Genomic DNA, 18,569 nt, shown 5'->3' with positions numbered 1-18,569 from the left:
CATGGTGGACCATCCGCGCGTCGTGGTGCTAACGCCCTGTGAAATCTATCCAATTCTAATCTGTCAATTGGGATAGCTGGAGCGAGCTCTTGGAACAAAACTGTTATCGTTGATTGGACATCAACAATCGTTTCCGGAAGGCCACGGATACGCAGGTTTGAGCGCCGTGCTCAGTTTTCAAAGTCCTCCAGTCGTGTTAATAATGTAGCGTTTTCGTCACGCAGAAAATCAAGGTCATCCGTAAGCGTCTGAAGCGAAGCATCAAGACCATCTACCCTCTGTTCTAGGTCTGCAGTGCGCTGTCCTAGCTCACGGATTTCCCTAGATAGCGTGGCAGTGATGCGGTCCGAGGTTTGCTTCAAAGCTTTGTGTAGCATTTTTTCAAATCATGATAAAAGGTCAGGGGGTGTAAGGTCAGGTGTCAGGGCTTGTGCAGGGACATCTGTCTCATTGTCGGACTCACCCTCAGACGTGCAGGGATGGCTGGGCTGCGGATCCTGTAGGGCTGCATATGCCCCTGCTGCTTTCTTGCTTCCACGTGTTGGAGCGGCGGTCATCTTTGTGGAGGCCTTTGCCAAGGCCTCTTTAATAGTTTTGGTCGATGGGGGGACCTGATGCCGGGGTGCCCCTTTAACCATTTTGCTGCTTGCTAAGGAGGGGAGATGTTATACTGTGCTCAGCCCCCCCTGCTCTCTCTCTCTTCACCGCAACCGCGGTATGCTGTGTGCAGCGGTGGGCGGGCTTATGGCCGGCTCACAGTGGGGACACAGTCCCCTGTCAGATTCCCACGGCCTGACGCTGAGGATCCGCCTCAGACCCGGTCGGATCGGACCCCGGGGTGGTTGCCATGGGGTTTGGATCCCCTTTGAGTGGTTGCGGGCCGGGACCCGCTGCTGTAATGCGCTGTCACCCGACGGGGAGACGGAGCCTCATGGGGACATGTCCGTCCCGCCGCGCATGCACACTCCGTCCACCGAGGCGTTATTTTCAATGGATTTTCATTCGTAAACCGAAAATTACATTCCCTGAGGCGTTGGGACCCCGAGGTATGCCTGTATTAGTATTGTAATCCTTTGTATTGGGATACATACAACCAACATACATGTGAATTGGTAACATAGCACAACATTTGTGTCACATGGGAGATATCTGGTAGTTACACTGACCTTGCCCAGGGACCTAGGATTGATTCACACCACAGAAATACAGGCAGGATTAGTGTTCAACAGCTCCGTGGATTAGTGGTTAGCACTGCTGCCTCACAACGCTAGGGTTGTTGGTTTGAAAATCATATGCCAAGTCGCACCCTATTGTCTGCTATTAGAGGGTCACATGGGTGCGTTTCTGACACTGATTTCTGTAGTAGTACATGTACTACATTTGTGGCGATTTGCATAGATATCGGTGTCAGATGTCTTGCAAATCATGAGGAAATCGACATCTTCACTGTACATCGCACAATTTCTAAATCGGCTTTGATGTGACCGCGGTGTGAGGCCTTTTTATGTTTGATTTCCTGAGTGTTTTTCCGATTTATGGGAAATGCCGCATACTAGCAAAAGTGAATTGACATTTTCAGTATTGCATGCGAGATGTGGTCATGTGACTGCCTTAACTCATGCGATAATCTGGAGGGAATTGTGCCCATAGGGCCAAGAAATATTGCCAATAGGGTTCCCTTCACATCCCTGTTCAATGTTCTGTTGTATGCTGCACAGGTACACGTCACTGTGGCTTTCTTTCTGACTCTGATTTGTGGGGCCTGTATACCAAGGGTTACCGCAGGTGGGAAGAGGATTCATCAGGTGCAAACACTTTGTCTGACCCAATGAATGACAGTGGTGGGTGTGGCCTATGTTATATAAACAGATGCAGTGGTGGGTGTGGCCTACCTTATATAAAGAGTTGCAGTGGTGGGTGTGGCCTACCTTATATAAAGAGTTGCAGTAGTGGCTGATTATTTCCTTGTACAGGCCACATTATTTTCTGCAAGTCCTTGTCTGTGGTGGCTTGGAGAGGAAGAGATATTGTGGTGAATTGCCCCAAACTAGCCATGTTCGTTTTCTTCCCAGGTATCTTCACTGCCCCAGTAGAAGGCAGGTACATCTTTAGTACCATCTTGACTAGCTACAAAGATGAAAAGATTGAAGCTGTGCACTCCAAATCCAACTTGGGCATTGCCAGAGTGGACTCTGAGGGCTACCAACCAGAAGGCCTGGAGAAGAAGCCCCTCGTAGAAAACAAGCTGAGTGCGGGTGACACCGTCTGCATTGACCTGGTTACCGGAAAGTTGGCCCATTCTGATGAGCCTCTGACAGTGTTCAGCGGAATCCTCCTGTACGAGGGGGAAGTGGACTTCTAGGGGGACTCAAACTACTCAACCTGTTGATTTTTTTTGTACAATAAGAAGGGCGAAACCTCTCTGTGGTGAATTTTGAGTCCTTTTTCTGTTGTTAATATTATCTGGGGCCAGAAGAGTAATGAGTGAGTGTCTGAGGACAATCCTGGAAGATAAGAAGATATTTCCCCACCAAGGGACATCTTCCTGGATGAGGGGCCCGGCAGCCATCTTGTATAAACATCCGCTCAGCAAGCCTATGAATGCACCTCACAGATCCAGCTATCCCCATTATATCACCGCTTAGCTTTTCAACAGTACCAATGTTATCCCAGCACAAAGTCACCGACACAAATGATACAATCTTTATTGTATACGACAAGATATATCGATGATGTGACTGGACAGACGAGTTACATGGAGTCAGTTGTGTTGTGTTTATTAAATAGGGTCAGATCAGACCTCCGTCCACAATCAGAGGTGTCTGTTCCTTCTAACACACAATACATGACAATGATTTGTATCCTGGTGAATGGGTGTATATGTGGGGGGGTGGGGGGGTGTCCGGGGTTTTGGCTGGCTTACTACTCAGGGTGTAACCATAGAGGTAGGCTGGGTCAAGCAGATTTAAATTACAAATGGAGACCAAAACATTAATTGTGGATGGAGTGGGGAAGGATTAGAACTCCTGTCAGGTTTTTACTATCTGGGGCTCCTTTGAGAGATTTTCCTACACTTCCTGTCCTCCTGACAACAATTTACCAATCAGGAAGTCAGGGGAACTCTACAAGGAGCAGACAGAAATAAAAATCTGACAGGGGCTCTAGCTTTCTTCTAAGCTACTAAGGTATTTTCCTTTCTTGTCCATTGAGGGACACAGGAGGCAGGTTATACTGCCGCCTATGGGCAGGGTCATCTTTGCCCTGCTCGCTTTCGGGTGGAGCATGCTCATTGATGTCCAGAGACCAGGTGGATATCGCAGTCATATGAAAAGTCAAACACTAAGGCAGTTCCCCGACTTGGAGATGAACCTTCACTGAATGCGGGAATTAAAGCACAGAGTTCCTCTGAAAAGCGACTTGTCTCATGACACTACATGCTGTATCTTGTATGTTGTATTAGGAGGGACGTGCTGAGCCTGTGCCCACTCCACCAGTCCAGTGTACCTCTGTTACCTCACTCCCAGTAACAGAATGGAGTCCCACCATGCACCTAGCATGGACCTCATGCATGCTCCTTCCTTCCCGTACCTCATGACCAGGACATAGATTTCTGTAATGGGGAGTTTGGATCTTGTTTCTGTTGGATGCCGACCGCTAGAGAGGGAGCCAGACAATGAGCCCCTCGCTACCAGAGGACATGTCACCTTACCAGGTACCACACCTAACAATTGGTTGCTTGTAGCTTGTTCCTTCACTTGGTTACCCATAGCAACTACACTCCTCTCCTGGTCTTGCCGAGTTAACCCTTTTATAACAATGTCACTTTATACCCCACAGTGCGATACACACCCGTGTTCTTTAGATGCACCAGAACCAACATTATTTACCCCTTTGAATACCTTCAGACCAGGATCCTTCACTGAATGGGTTGCAGTGTACAGTTCAATATGAACAACATCTTTCCCCCTAGCTAACTATAGTAGTGTGGCTGCCCAGGCATACCTCTGTGAGGCCAGAGTCCATGGCGTTGTTCATGGCTTGATGTCTCCAAAAGTCCCAGTGTCTTCAATGGGCTGCAGGGCTTGCACCAAAATGCCCGGGAACTGAGTTTCAGTAGTATTGGACACGAGCAAACAGAACACCTATAAGCCAGTCCCTGTGTAACCCCTTCTGCTCCCAGCAAGCTTCTGTTTTTTGCTATTATCTTAAGTGGTTGGATGCTTCAGCTCTGAAGAAAAAAGTCTACTTATTTGTTTGCTAGCTTTCTAACTTTGTGGAATTTTCTTCTTGGTGACATCAGTGATGCTACACTAATGGAGTTTTCTTTCTTGGTGACAGCAATCAAGGTTCCTTGGTGACACCAATCAAGTTTTCTTGGTGACACCAATCAATCAAGTTTTCTTGGTGAGCTCAATCAAGTTTTCTTGGTGACATCATCAATCAATCATGTTTTCTTGGTGACACCAATCAAGGTTTCTTGGTGACATCAATCAAGGTTCCTTGGTGACATCAATCAAGGTTTCTTGGTGACATCAATCAAGGTTTCTTGGTGACATCAATCAAGGTTCCTTGGTGACATCAATCAAGGTTTCTTGGTGACATCAATCAAGGTTTCTTGGTGACATTAATCAAGGTTCCTTGGTGACATCAATCAAGGTTCCTTGGTGACCTCAATCAAGGTTCCTTGGTGACATCAATCAAGTTTCCTTGGTGACATCAAGCAATCAAGTTTCCTTGGTGACCTCAATCAAGTTTCCTTGGTGACATCAATCAACTTTCCTTGGTGACATCAATCAAGATTTCTTGGTGACATCAATCAAGTTTCCTTGGTGACATCAATCAAGTTTCCTTGGTGACATCAATCAACTTTCCTTGGTGACATCAATCCAGTTTCCTTGGTGACATCAATCAACTTTCCTTGGTGACATCAATCAAGTTTCCTTGGTGACATCAATCCAGTTTCCTTGGTGACATCAATCAACTTTCCTTGGTGCCATCAATCAATCAAGGTTCTTTGCTGACCTCAATCAATCAGGTTCTTTGGTGACATCAGTTAAGATTTCTTGATGACCTTAATCAAGGTTCCTTGGTGACATCAATCAGTCAAGTTTGTTAAACTTGAACTTTAAACTTTTTAAAGGGGGCTTCCAGATTCTGATAAGCCCCCCACCCGCAGACCCCCACAATCACCGGCCAGGGTTGTGGGGAAGAGGCCCTTGTCGCCATCAACATAGGGACAAGGTGCTTTGGGGGTGAGCCCCCCTGCCCCAAAGCACCCCCCCATGTTGAGGGCATGTGACCTGGTATGGTTCAGGAGGGCGGGGGGCGCTCGCTCGTCCTCCCCATTTCCTGACCTTTCAGGCTGCATGCTCGGATAAGGGTCTGGTATGAATTTTTGGGGGAACCCCACACTGTTTTTTGTTATTTCGGCGTAGAGTTACCCATTAATATACATACCAGACCCGAAGGGCTTGGTGTGGATGGGAGGGGGGACCCCCGAAGGGCTTGGTGTGGATGGGAGGGGGGACCCCTGAAGGGCTTGGTATGGATGGGAGGGGGGACAGCCGAAGGGCTTGGTGTGGATGGGAGGGGGAACCCCCGAAGGGCTTGGTGTGGATGGGAGGGGGGACCCCCAAAGAGCTTGGTGTGGATGGGAGGGGGGACCCCCGAAGGGCTTGGTATGGATGGGAGGGGGGACAGCCGAAGGGCTTGGTGTGGATGGGAGGGGGGACCCCCGAAGGGCTTGGTGTGGATGGGAGGGGGGACCCCCGAAGGGCTTGGTGTGGATGGGAGGGGGGACCCCTGAAGGGCTTGGTATGGATGGGAGGGGGGACCCCACACAGTTTTTTTTTCTTTTGCAGACCTTTATTTTTACATTCAGCTGTCAAAATAAATATTGAAATAAGTAAAATCATCACAGAAATAATTATAAAGGATAAGAAACAAAAATAGAATCACTAGAACTAAGGAAATCCAATGAGAGTCCATAAAGATCTGCCGAGTGCTGGTTGTCACACACAGGAGACGCCACCGAGTGCCGGCTGTCAGAGGACTCCACACACAGGAGACGCCACCGAGTGCCGGCTGTCAGAGGATTCCACACACAGGAGACGCCACCGAGTGCCGGCTGTCAGAGGACTCCACACACAGGAGACGCCACCGAGTGCCGGCTGTCAGAGGGCTCCACACACAGGAGATGCCACCGAGTGCCGGCTGTCAGAGGACTCCACACACAGGAGACGCCACCGAGTGCCGGCTGTCAGAGGATTCCACACACAGGAGACGCCATCGAGTGCCGGCTGTCAGAGGACTCCACACACAGGAGACGCCACCGAGTGCCGGCTGTCAGAGGACTCCACACACAGGAGACGCCACCGAGTGCCGGCTGTCAGAGGACTCCACACACAGGAGACGCCACCGAGTGCCGGCTGTCAGAGGACTCCACACACAGAGGACTCCACACACAGGAGACGCCACCGAGTGCCGGCTGTCAGAGGACACCACATACAGGAGATGCCACCGAGTGCCGGCTGTCAGAGGACTCCACACAGAGGAGACGCCACCGAGTGCCGGCTGTCAGAGGATTCCACACACAGGAGATGCCACCGAGTGCCAGCTGTCAGAGGACTCCACACACAGGAGACGCCACCGAGTGCCGGCTGTCAGAGGACTCCACACACAGGAGACGCCACCGAGTGCCGGCTGTCAGACGACTCCACACACAGGAGACGTCCACGGACATGCGCCCAGGCACAATAGTAAATCCAGGTCATACAGTCTTTGTGAAGAACTCCCATTTCTGTGTTGTGTTCATCGATGCCAATATTCCTCCCATTCTAAGTCTTGGAGAGCAGCTCTCAGCCTTGGAGAATTAGCTCTCTTAAAGTTGAGCGTTTTTATTCTCCCCGTATGTGCTCGCTGTTTACAGCTAACAATAAATGAAATCATGTTATGGTCACGGCTACCCAGATGTTCTGTATATGGACATTCATAATAATCTCTGCATGGTTGGAGATGACCAGGTCCAGCAGAGCATAATTCCTAGTTGGGGCCCCTATGACCAGGTCCAGCAGAGCATCATTCCTAGTTGGGACCTTTTTGACACAGGTCCAGCAGAGCATCATTCCTAGTTGGGGCCTCTATGACCAGGTCCAGCAGAGCATCATTCCTAGTTGGGACCTCTATGACACTGGTCCAGCAGAGCATCATTCCTAGTTGGGGCCTCTATGACACAGGTCAAGCAGAGCATCATTCCTAGTTGGGGCCTCTATGACACAGGTCCAGCAGAGCATCATTGCTAGTTGGGGTCTCTATGACCAGGTCCAGCAGAGCATCATTCCTAGTTGAGGCCTCTATGACCAAGTCCAGCAGAGCATCATTCCTAGTTTGGCCCTCTATGACCAGGTCCAGCCGAGCATCATTCCTAGTTGGGGTTGGTTATTATCACTGTCCCCGCCCCTTCCATCTGTGGGAGGAGCGTAGTCTCCACCTCCTCATTAACACTGGGAGGCCTATAACAGACTCCAATGATGACCTTTGTAGTACCGCCCCCCATGTGCAGCTCCACCCATAATACTTCAACCTCATCACACTCTCCATCAACTAGGTCCTCTCACACTCGCTGAGATCACTTCTCACAGAGACAGACTCCACCCCCTTTCCTATTCCAGACAGATTCCACCCCCTTTCCTATTTCCCCCGTCACTCCGAAAGAGAACCTAGCCAGGAATATGAATGGCCCAGTCATGTGAGGAATGAAGCCAAGATTCAGCAATACCAATCCAATCCTAGTTCTCTTCATTCACCAAACCTTCCAACTCACCTATTGTGCTGGGCAGACTTCTGGCATTGGGGAACAAACACTTCCATTCACTGACACCTCCTTCATTCACTGACTCCTCCATTCACTGACACCGCCTTCATTCACTGACACCTTGTCCATTCCCTGACACCTCGTTCATTGACACCATTCCCTGACACCTTCATCCACTGACACCTTGTTCACACAGATTTTGTGTATTTTTTATTTTCATACAAATGGTACCAATTCTACTGGTTGTTTGTAACATGGGAACCTTCTTACCATCTGCTATAGCCCTCCCCCCATCTTTCCCCATTCTGCCCCCCAATAAGGACTGACCCCGGTCTGATCTGTCTACCACGATATAATCCCTGATGTACAGGAAGGCAGGACTTCAGTGAGGGACATTTCCAGCACAGGACAGGAAAGTGGCTTCTCCCCCGTGTGAGATCTCTGATGTTTGTAAAGACTGCGAGTATATGAAAAACATTTCCTGCACTAAGGACAGGAATACGGCTTCCCTCCCGTGTGAGATCTCTGATGTCTGGAAAGATAGATCTTATAGGGAAAACATTTCCCGCACTCAGGACAAGAATATGGCTTCTCTCCTGTGTGAGATCTCTGATGTATGTTAAGTTTGGACTTATAGGAAAAACATTTCCCGCACTCAGGACAGGAATACGGCTTTTCCCTCGTGTGACATCTCTGATGTGTGTAAAGACTAGAATCATCTGAAAAACATTTCCCGCACTCAGGACAGGAAAGTGGCTTCTCCCCCGTGTGAGACCTCTGATGTGTGTGAAGATAGGACTTCTGTGAAAAACATTTCCCACAACAAGGACAGGAATACGGCTTCTCCCCCGTGTGAGACCTCTGATGTGTGTGAAGATGGGACTTCCGTGAAAAACATTTCCCGCACTCAGGACAGGAATACGGCTTCTCTCCCATGTGAGATCTCTGATGTCTGGAAAGATAGGACTTATAGGAAAAACATTTCCCACACTCAGGACAGGAATATGGCTTCTCCCCTGTGTGAGACCTCTGATGTATGATAAGTGTTGATTTTGCTATAAAACATTTCCCACAGTCAGCACAGGAATACGGCTTCTCCCCCGTGTGAGACCTCTGATGTGTGAGAAGTGTTGATTTTTCTACAAAACATTTCCCGCACTCAGAACAGGAATACGGCTTCTCCCCTGTGTGAGATCTTATATGCACGTTTAGTTTAGATTTACGTTTGAAACATTTTCCGCACTCAGGACAGGAATACGGCTTCTCCCCCGTGTGAGATCTTTCGTGACTATTAAGATTGTATTTATATTGGAAACATTTCCCGCACTCAGGACAGGAATATGGCTTCTCCCCCGTGTGAGATCTTTCATGCAAATTAAGATGGGATTTATAATGGAAACATTTCCCGCACTCAGGACAGGAATACAGCTTCTTCCGCTTGTGAGATCTTATATGCTCCTCAAGAAGGGATTTATATTGGAAACATTTCCCACACTCAGGACAGGAACACGGCTTCTCTTCCATGTGACATCTTATATGCACATTAAGACCGGATTTATGACGAAAACATTTCCCGCACTCAGGACAGGAATGTGGCTTCTCCCCCGTATGAGACATCTGATGTACGGTAAGTGTTTGTTTTGTAGAAAAACATTTCCTGCACTCAGGACAGGAATACGGCTTCTCTCCCGCATGAGATCTCTGATGTCTGGAAAGATAGGACTTATAAGGAAAACATTTCCCACACTCAGGACAGGAATACGGCATCTCCCCCGGGTGAGACCTCTGATGTATGATAAGTGTTGATTTTTCTACAAAACATTTCCCGCACTCAGAACAGGAATACGGCAGCTCCCCCGTGTGAGATCTCATATGCACATTTAGATTAGATTTAAATTTGAAACATTTCCCGCACTCAGGACAGCAATACGGCTTCTCCCCCGTGTGAGATCTTATATGCACATTTAGTTTAGCTTTAAATTTGAAACATTTCCCGCACTCAGGACAGGAATACGGCTTCTCCCCCGTGTGAGTTCTTATGTGATCCTTAAGAACGGATTTATATTGGAAACATTTCCCACACTCAGGACAGGAGAACCTCTTCCCTGTTGGAAGGCCGGCCAGGTCCCGCACAGTCTGAGGTTCCTCAGGATACGAGGAATCCGATGGTCCATCTACACTGGGTGGTGCCGGATGGACATTGGAGGGAGCCGGGTTTTCTCCTGGACTATACCGTGTGATGTCCTCATCTTCTACTTTCCAGTCTGGAGACAAAGTGAGACAATCCTCGGAGGTTTTCCTCATCTCCCGGCCATGGACTAAAATACAAAGACAAAGAGGATTACTAGACAGGAGCTGATTGGTTCCCCCAAACCAGGACTCCACCCACATCAGGCAGCTTGGGCTCTGAGGAGCTTACAATTCCACCCTCAAGGGAACTAGGAAATGGCTCCTCTGATCTCCTACCAGGTCATTTCTTTATTCATGGACCTTAGTCAGAGAGTGAGGAAACAACCAGAACTGTCTTTTATAGGAGGGACAGTGATGAGGGGATTATAGGACGAGGGTCCCCACCCCCTCTATCACTCATCGCCATCTTCCCAACACATGAAGTACTGCACTCCCTTATTTACTCCATGATTTAGTCATGAAGAAATGCGGGGCTGAGCCCCACCAGAGGTCAGAGAGTGAGGATGGGGGAAGAACAACCAAGATGAAGACTGGACTGATCCTGAAGACCACCATCATTGGGGTATTGACTCCTCCCTCATCCTGACCCTGAAGACCACCATCATTGGGGTATTGACTCCTCTCCCATCCTGAGAACCACCATCATTGGGGTATTGACTCCTCCCTCATCCTGAAGACCACCATCATTGGGGTATTGACTCCTCTCCCATCCTGAAGACCACCATCATTGGGGTATTGACTCCTCCCTCATCCTGACCCTGAAGACCACCATCATTGGGGTATTGAATCATCCCTCATCCTGAAGACCACCATCATTGGGGTATTGACTCCTCCCTCATCCTGAAGACCACTATCATTCGTGTATTGACTCCTCCCTCATCCTGACCCTGAAGACCACCATCATTGGAGTATTGACAGAGTACATAGCGCAGGGGTCAGGAGCGTGTAACGTACAACACAGAGTACATAGCGCAGGGGTCAGGAGCGTGTAACGTACAACACAGAGTACATAGCGCAGGGGTCAGGAGCGTGTAACGTACAACACAGAGTACATAGCGCAGGGGTCAGGAGCGTGTAACGTACAACACAGAGTACATAGCGCAGGGGTCAGGAGCGTGTAACGTACAACATAGAGTACATAGCGCAGGGGTCAGGAGGATGTAATGTACAAGTTATATAGTATAAGGGTCAGGACTCTCAGTATTAGTATTCTGTAATCAGTGGAAGCCGACAGAGGGGTGGCGGTGGACGTGGCGAACCCGGACAGAGGGGTGGCGGTGGACGTGGCGAACCCGGACAGAGGGGTGGCGGTGGACGTGGCGAACCCGGACAGAGGGGTGGCGGTGGACGTGGCGAACCCGGACAGAGGGGTGGCGGTGGACGTGGCGAACCCGGACAGAGGGGTGGCGGTGGACGTGGCGAACCCGGACACAGGGGTGGCGGTGGACGTGGCGAACCCGGACACAGGGGTGGCGGTGGACGTGGCGAACCCGGACACAGGGGTGGCGGTGGACGTGGCGAACCCGGACACAGGGGTGGCGGTGGACGTGGCGAACCCGGACACAGGGATGGCGGTGGACGTGGCGAACCCGGACACAGGGGTGGCGGTGGACGTGGCGAACCCGGACAGAGGGGTGGCGGTGGACGTGGCGAACCCGGACAGAGGGGTGGCGGTGGACGTGGCGAACCCGGACAGAGGGGTGGCGGTGGACGTGGCGAACCCGGACAGAGGGGTGGCGGTGGACGTGGCGAACCCGGACAGAGGGGTGGCGGTGGACGTGGCGAACCCGGACAGAGGGGTGGCGGTGGACGTGGTATACTTGGACACAGTTCCCCACACACGGCTAATGTGTAAGGTAAAGTCTATGGGCTGGAAAAATCCGAATATAAATGGATAGAAAACTGGCTGAAAGATCGTATTCAGAGAGTAGTGGTTAATGATTCATACTCTGCATGGGCTAGGGGTGTCAGTGGGGGACCCCAAGGCTCAGTGTTATTAGTGGGGTACCTCAAGGATCAGTGTTGGGACCCCAACTTATTAATATATTTATAAACAATATAGGGTCTGATATTAAAAATCCCAATACATAAGGGGGGATATGATCTCCATGTATAATACATAAGGGGGGATATGATCTCCATGTATAATACATAAGGGGGGATATGATCTCCGTGTATAATACATAAGGGGGGATATGATCTCCGTGTATAATACATAAGGGGGGGGATATGATCTCCGTGTATAATACATAAGGGGGGGGATATGATCTCCGTGTATAATACATAAGGGGGGGATATGATCTCCATGTATAATACATAAGGGGGGGATATGATCTCCATGTATAATACATAAGGGGGGGATATGATCTCCATGTATAATACATAAGGGGGGATATGATCTCCATGTATAATACATAAGGGGGATATGGTCTCCATGTATAATACATAAGGGGGGGATATGATCTCCATGTATAATACATAAGGGGGGGATATGATCTCCATGTATAATACATAAGGGGGGGATATGATCTCCATGTATAATACATAAGGGGGGGGATATGATCTCCATGTATAATACATAAGGGGGGGATATGATCTCCATGTATAATACATAAGGGGGGGATATGATCTCCATGTATAATACATAAGGGGGGGGATATGATCTCCATGTATAATACATAAGGGGGGGGATATGATCACCATGTATAATACATAAGGGGGGGGATATGATCACCATGTATAATACATAAGGGGGGGGATATGATCACCATGTATAATACATAAGGGGGGGGATATGATCACCATGTATAATACATAAGGGGGGGGATATGATCACCATGTATAATACATAAGGGGGGGGATATGATCTCCATGTATAATACATAAGGGGGGATATGATCTCCACGTATAATACATAAGGGGGGATATGATCTCCACGTATAATACATAAGGGGGGATATGATCTCCACGTATAATACATAAGGGGGGATATGATCTCCATGTATAATACATAAGGGGGGATATGATCTCCATGTATAATACATAAGGGGGGATATGATCTCCATGTATAATACATAAGGGGGGGATATGATCTCCATGTATAATTCATAAGGGGGGATATGATCTCCATGTATAATATATAAGGGGGGATATGATCTCCATGTATAATACATAAGGGGGTATATGATCTCCATGTATAATACATAAGGGGGGATATGATCTCCATGTATAATACATAAGGGGGGGATATGATCTCCATGTATAATACATAAGGGGGGATATGATCTCCATGTATAATTCATAAGGGGGGATATGATCACCATGTATAATACATAAGGGGGATATGATCTCCATGTATAATACATAAGGGGGGATATGATCACCGTGTATAACACATAAGGGGGGATATGATCACCATGTATAATACATAAGGGGGATATGATCTCCATGTATAATACATAAGGGGGGATATGATCTCCATGTATAATACATAAGGGGGATATGATCTCCATGTATAATACATAAGGGGGGATATGATCACCGTGTATAACACATAAGGGGGGATATGATCACCATGTATAATACATAAGGGGGGATCCATTCAGTGTCCTCCATCCCCCTCTGCCAATCCCTCCACTGGCCTCCACTCCTCTCTGTCATTCCCTCGACTGGCCTCCATTCAGTGTCCTCCACCCCCCTCTGCCAATCCCTCCACCCCCCTCTATCATTCCCACCACTGACCTCCACCCCCCTCTGCCAATCCCTCCACTGGCCTCCATTCAGTGTCCTGCACCCCCCTCTGCCAATCCCTCCACTGACCTCCATTCAGTGTCCTCCACCCCCCTCTGCCAATCCCTCCACCCCTCTCTGCCAATCCCTCCACTGACCTCCATTCAGTGTCCTCCACCCCCTCTGCCAATCCCTCCACCCCCCTCTGCCAATCCCTCCACCCCCCTCTGCCAATCCCTCCACTGACCTCCACCCCTCTCTGCCAATCCCTCCACTGACCTCCATTCAGTGTCCTCCACCCCCCTCTGTCATTCCCTCCACTGGCCTCCACTCCCCTCTATGATTACAGCACGTCCACCATGTGAATGACAACCTTTCTATGACCCGTGTGATCTAATACATACAACATGGCATTGAAGGTTTGTAGGTCACATGACTCCGCATGGGATGGAAGGAACCACTTTGTAGGCGGTAATGCGCCAGTCAGCCGCCATTTTTTCTGAGTTCCAGTATTTCAGGTTTACAATCCACGCTTTTATTGAAGTGAGTCGCAGATATAATCCAGATACGTTTACCGGATCAATCGGGACGGCATTGTTTCTTCTGATGTATTACAGGCTGATATCACCCCGCCCCCGCCTACTCTGGACCAATCAGTGAGCAGTATGGGTGGAGGAATGGATTTGGTGTTCATGACCCACCTGTGCTGATCTCTGTAGGAGTGTCCTCCTCTATAAATGTCCCCGTTATTCCATCCTCCTCCATAGACTGCTGATCATCCCTCACATACGCCTCTTCTTCTTCTGCTTCCACCTCAAATTCTATATCGATTGGATCTCCACTCTACATCAAGAGAAGGAGAGGAAATATCATCTGGAAGATAGAAGGTCACAGAAACTCCACACATTGTCTGTATGAATCCATGTTCTAGATGCTCCATCCCACCAACCTTGCAATGGTGAGGGATGGTGTGACCTTCCTGTGTGGAATCCCGGGAATACAGAGGACGGGGACATCTCTCTGGTGGGTTTCTGGTATTAGGTGGCTCCATCATCTCCTTGTGTCCTTCTGAAAACTCCTCCATCACTCCATCCTCCTCATCCTCCTCTTTATACTCTTCTTTACCATCAATATTATCATCCCCGAGGATTCCACTCTGAGAGATATAATAAAACATTCATTGTAACAAACATGCCGAGTATAAATCCCACCTACCAATAATTGTCATCATCTACCCCATTATCATCTCACGTGTGGACTACTGCAACTGCCTCCTCACCGGCCTCCCGCACCAACGCCCATCCCTCCTCACCGGCCTCCCGCACCACCGGCCGACCTCCTCACCGGCCTCCCGCACCACCGGCCTCTGTCCTCAACCGGCCATCCCTCCTCACCGGCTATCCTGAACTCAGCGGCCAGCCCCTCCTCACCGGCCTTCCGCATCACCGGCCATCCCTCCTCACCGGCCTCCCGCACCACCTACCATCCCTCCTCACCGGCCATCCCGCACCACTGGCCATCCCTCATCACCAGCCATCCCTCCGCACCGGCCTCCCCTCCGCACCGGCCATCCCTACTTCAGTCTATCCTGAACTCAGCGGCCAGACTCATCCACCTCACCAACCGCTCTGCCACCCCCCCTCTGTCATTCCCTCCACTCAGTGTCCTCCACCCCCCTGTCATTCCCTCCACTGGCCTCCATTCAGTGTCCTCCACCCCTGTCTGTCATTCCCTCCACTGGCCTCCACCCCCTCTCTGCCAATCCCTTCAAAAGGCCTCCACCCCTCTCTCCCATTCCCTCCACTGGCCTCCATTTAGTGTCCTCCACCCCCCTCTGCCAATCCCTCCACTGGCCTCCATTCAGTGTCCCCCACCCCCCTCTGTCATTCCCTTCACTAGCCTCCATTCAGTATCCTCCACCCCCCTCTGTCATTCCCTCCACTGACCTCCATTCAGTGTCCTCCACCCCCCTCTGTCATTCCCTCCACTCAGTGTCCTCCACCCCCCTCTGTCATTCCCTCCACTCAGTGTCCTCCACCCCCCTCTGTCATTCCCTCCACTGGCCTCCACTTAGTGTCCTCCACCCCCCTCTGTCATTCCCTCCACTGGCTCCAGATTGCCCAACTCATTAAATTCAACCTCCTAACATTGACATACAAAGTCATTCATAACTCCGCCCCAAACTACATCACCGACCTGATACCCAAATACCACCCAACCCGTACTCTTCGCTCCTCACAAGACCTCCTACTTTCTAGCTCCCTGGTCTCCTCCTCCCACGCCCGACTCCAAGACTTCCCCCATCCTCTGTAACTCACTACCCCAATCCATCAGACTGTCACCTACCCTCCTCACCTTCAGGCGCACCCTGAAAACCCATCTCTCCAGGGAAGCCTACCCCACCCTCACCTAACAGCCGATCTCCTCCTCTCCTCCTACCACTCCATCCCCCACAGCCACTTCCTCCTGTACTACTATCCCCTCCCTCCTAGATTGTAAGCTCCAAGGATCAGGGCCCTCGTACCCCTCGTGTATTGTATTGTTACTGTATTGTCTCATGTTCTGTCCCCACTATAATGTACAGCGCTGAGCGAACCTTCTGCCGCTATATAAATCCTGTATAATAATAATCTACCTGATGATGGTGAGGGATGGTGTGACCTTCCTGTGTGGAATCCCGGGAATACAGAGGACGGGGACATCTCTCTGGTGGGTTCCTGGTATTAGGTGGCTCCATCATATCCTTGTGTCCTTCTGAAAACTCCTCCATCACTCCATACTCCTCATCCTCCTCTTTATACTCTTCTTTAACAATATTATCATCCCCGAGGATTCCACTCTAAACGTTCAAAAAGAAATTCAATGTAACAAACACCCTTGAGGAACAATCACTAATAGTTATAATTTATACACATCTACCTGAGGATGGTGAGGGATGGTGTGACCTACCTGTGTGGAATCCTGGGAATACAGAGGACGGGGACATCTCTCTGGTGGGTTCCCATAACTTGATCCACCTACCTGATGATGGTGAGGGATGGTGTGACCTTCCTGTGTGGAATCCCAGGAATACAGAGGACGGGGACATCTCTCTGGTAGATTCCTGTAGCTGGATGACTCCACCATGGTGTCCTGGTACAGATCTTGGTGTCCTTCTGGAATCTCTGACTCCTCCATCCCCCCATCCTCATCCTCTTTTATCTCTTCTTTAACCTCAACTTTAGGATCTCTCAGGTTTCCACTCTGAATATATAATAAAAATGACATCAATGGTAACAATGCAGATAATGTACAGATCCTAATGATACTATCAGTGATTGTTCCTCATCTACCTGATGATGGTGAGGGATGGTGTGACCTTCCTGTGTGGAGTCCCGGGAATACAGAGGACGGGGACATCTCTCTGGTGGGTTCCCATGACTGGATCCATCTGTAGGAAACACACACACTGACTGAATCCATTGTTTCTATGTGTTTATCAGATGATGGGGGATCTAGGTGGATCCTCCGTACTGCTCTCTCCTTTACAATAAAGTCTCCTCTTACCCGGTGATGTGAGGGGCGGCTGATTGTCCATCATGACGTCCTTGTAGAGGTCCTTGTGTCCTCTCTGGTAGAGTTCCATCATGACGTCCTTGTAGAGGTCCTTCTGTCCTCTCTGGTGGTCCTCCATCATGACGTCCTTGTAGAGGTCCTTGTGTCCTCTCTGGTAGAGTTCCATCATGACGTCCTTGTAGAGGTCCTTCTGTCCTCTCTGGTGGTCCTCCATTATGAAGTCCTTGTAGAGGTCCTTGTGTCCTCTCTGGTGATCCTCCATCATGACTTACTTGTAGAGGTCCTTGTGTCCTTCTAAATTTTGATGTGTATCATCTGCTGGAAATAAAAGACGTCACATGACTACGGAGGAAGAGGACAGACATGACGGGGGGTTACTGGGGGTAAATAGAACATAACATCTTATTACCTCCTCTGCTGCTACTTCCTGCAATGTCTCCGATCTCCTTCACACCTCATGGCACAGCCTGTCTTTATTCCACATCACTTCCTGTCTGTTCCTGACATCATTTCCTGTCTGTTCCTGACATCACTTCCTGTCTGTTCCTGACATCACTTCCTGTCTGTTCCTGACATCACTTCCTGTCTGTATTCCATACACAAGTCCTGTCTGGTTATTAGAAATGAGATCACCATCTTGTGGAGTTCAGAGGAACTGCAGCCCCGAGAAATGTCCTCTAATACCCATTCCTGCATTGTATTACCTTACAGAGATATCAGGGAGGAGCCAAAATAACTAATAAAAAGTAAGAAACAATAAACCTAACTCTTATGTAACCAACTGTTTAACAAATATATTTTACTACAGATAGAAAAGTCTTAAAGACACATAACACAAAATAAAAACAAAGGTATACCCAATACAACAGAGACCCCCCAAAATCAGACAGACTACCCAGAATGTCCCGTCCTTCATATCAGAGAGAGACAGACTACCCAGAATGTCCCGTCCTTCATATCAGAGAGAGACAGACTACCCTGAATGTCCCGTCCTTCATATCAGAGAGAGACAGACGACCCAGAATGTCCCGTCCTTCATATCAGAGAGAGACAGACTACCCAGAATGTCCCGTCCTTCATATCAGAGAGAGAGACAGACTACCCAGAATGTCCCATCCTTCATCTCAGAGACCAAGAAAGACTACCCAGAATGTCCCGTCCTTCATATTAGAGAGACAGACTACCCAGAATGTCCCATCCTTCATATCAGAGAGAGAGACAGACTACCCAGAATGTCCCGTCCTTCATATCAGAGAGAGACAGACTACCCAGAATGTCCCGT

At 49.3% G+C, this 18,569-nt stretch overlaps 2 protein-coding genes across 2 annotated transcripts in view; both read right to left on the bottom strand.

Annotated features, from left to right (window-relative positions):
- LOC149470602 (uncharacterized) overlaps positions 1 to 18,569 on the bottom strand; it is a 182,317-nt gene that overhangs the window by 113,690 nt on the left and 50,058 nt on the right. The gene's annotated exons all lie outside the window — the stretch shown is intronic.
- Positions 7,998 to 17,793, bottom strand: LOC149470603 (uncharacterized). The gene is given in 8 exon segments (XM_089661869.1): positions 7,998 to 10,131; positions 14,434 to 14,575; positions 14,682 to 14,897; positions 16,362 to 16,571; positions 16,754 to 16,975; positions 17,065 to 17,162; positions 17,279 to 17,605; positions 17,697 to 17,793. Coding segments are annotated over 7 exon segments (3,138 nt in total). The 5' UTR covers positions 17,553 to 17,605; positions 17,697 to 17,793; the 3' UTR covers positions 7,998 to 8,155.

This window comes from Staurois parvus, unplaced genomic scaffold (genome assembly GCF_062004578.1).
Source record: "Staurois parvus isolate SC_StPar_1 unplaced genomic scaffold, SC_StPar_1.0 ptg000035l, whole genome shotgun sequence".
NCBI classification, from domain to species: domain Eukaryota; kingdom Metazoa; phylum Chordata; class Amphibia; order Anura; family Ranidae; genus Staurois; species Staurois parvus.
Note: the sequence above shows the minus strand (reverse complement) of the source record. Positions and strands in the feature narration are given on the sequence as shown.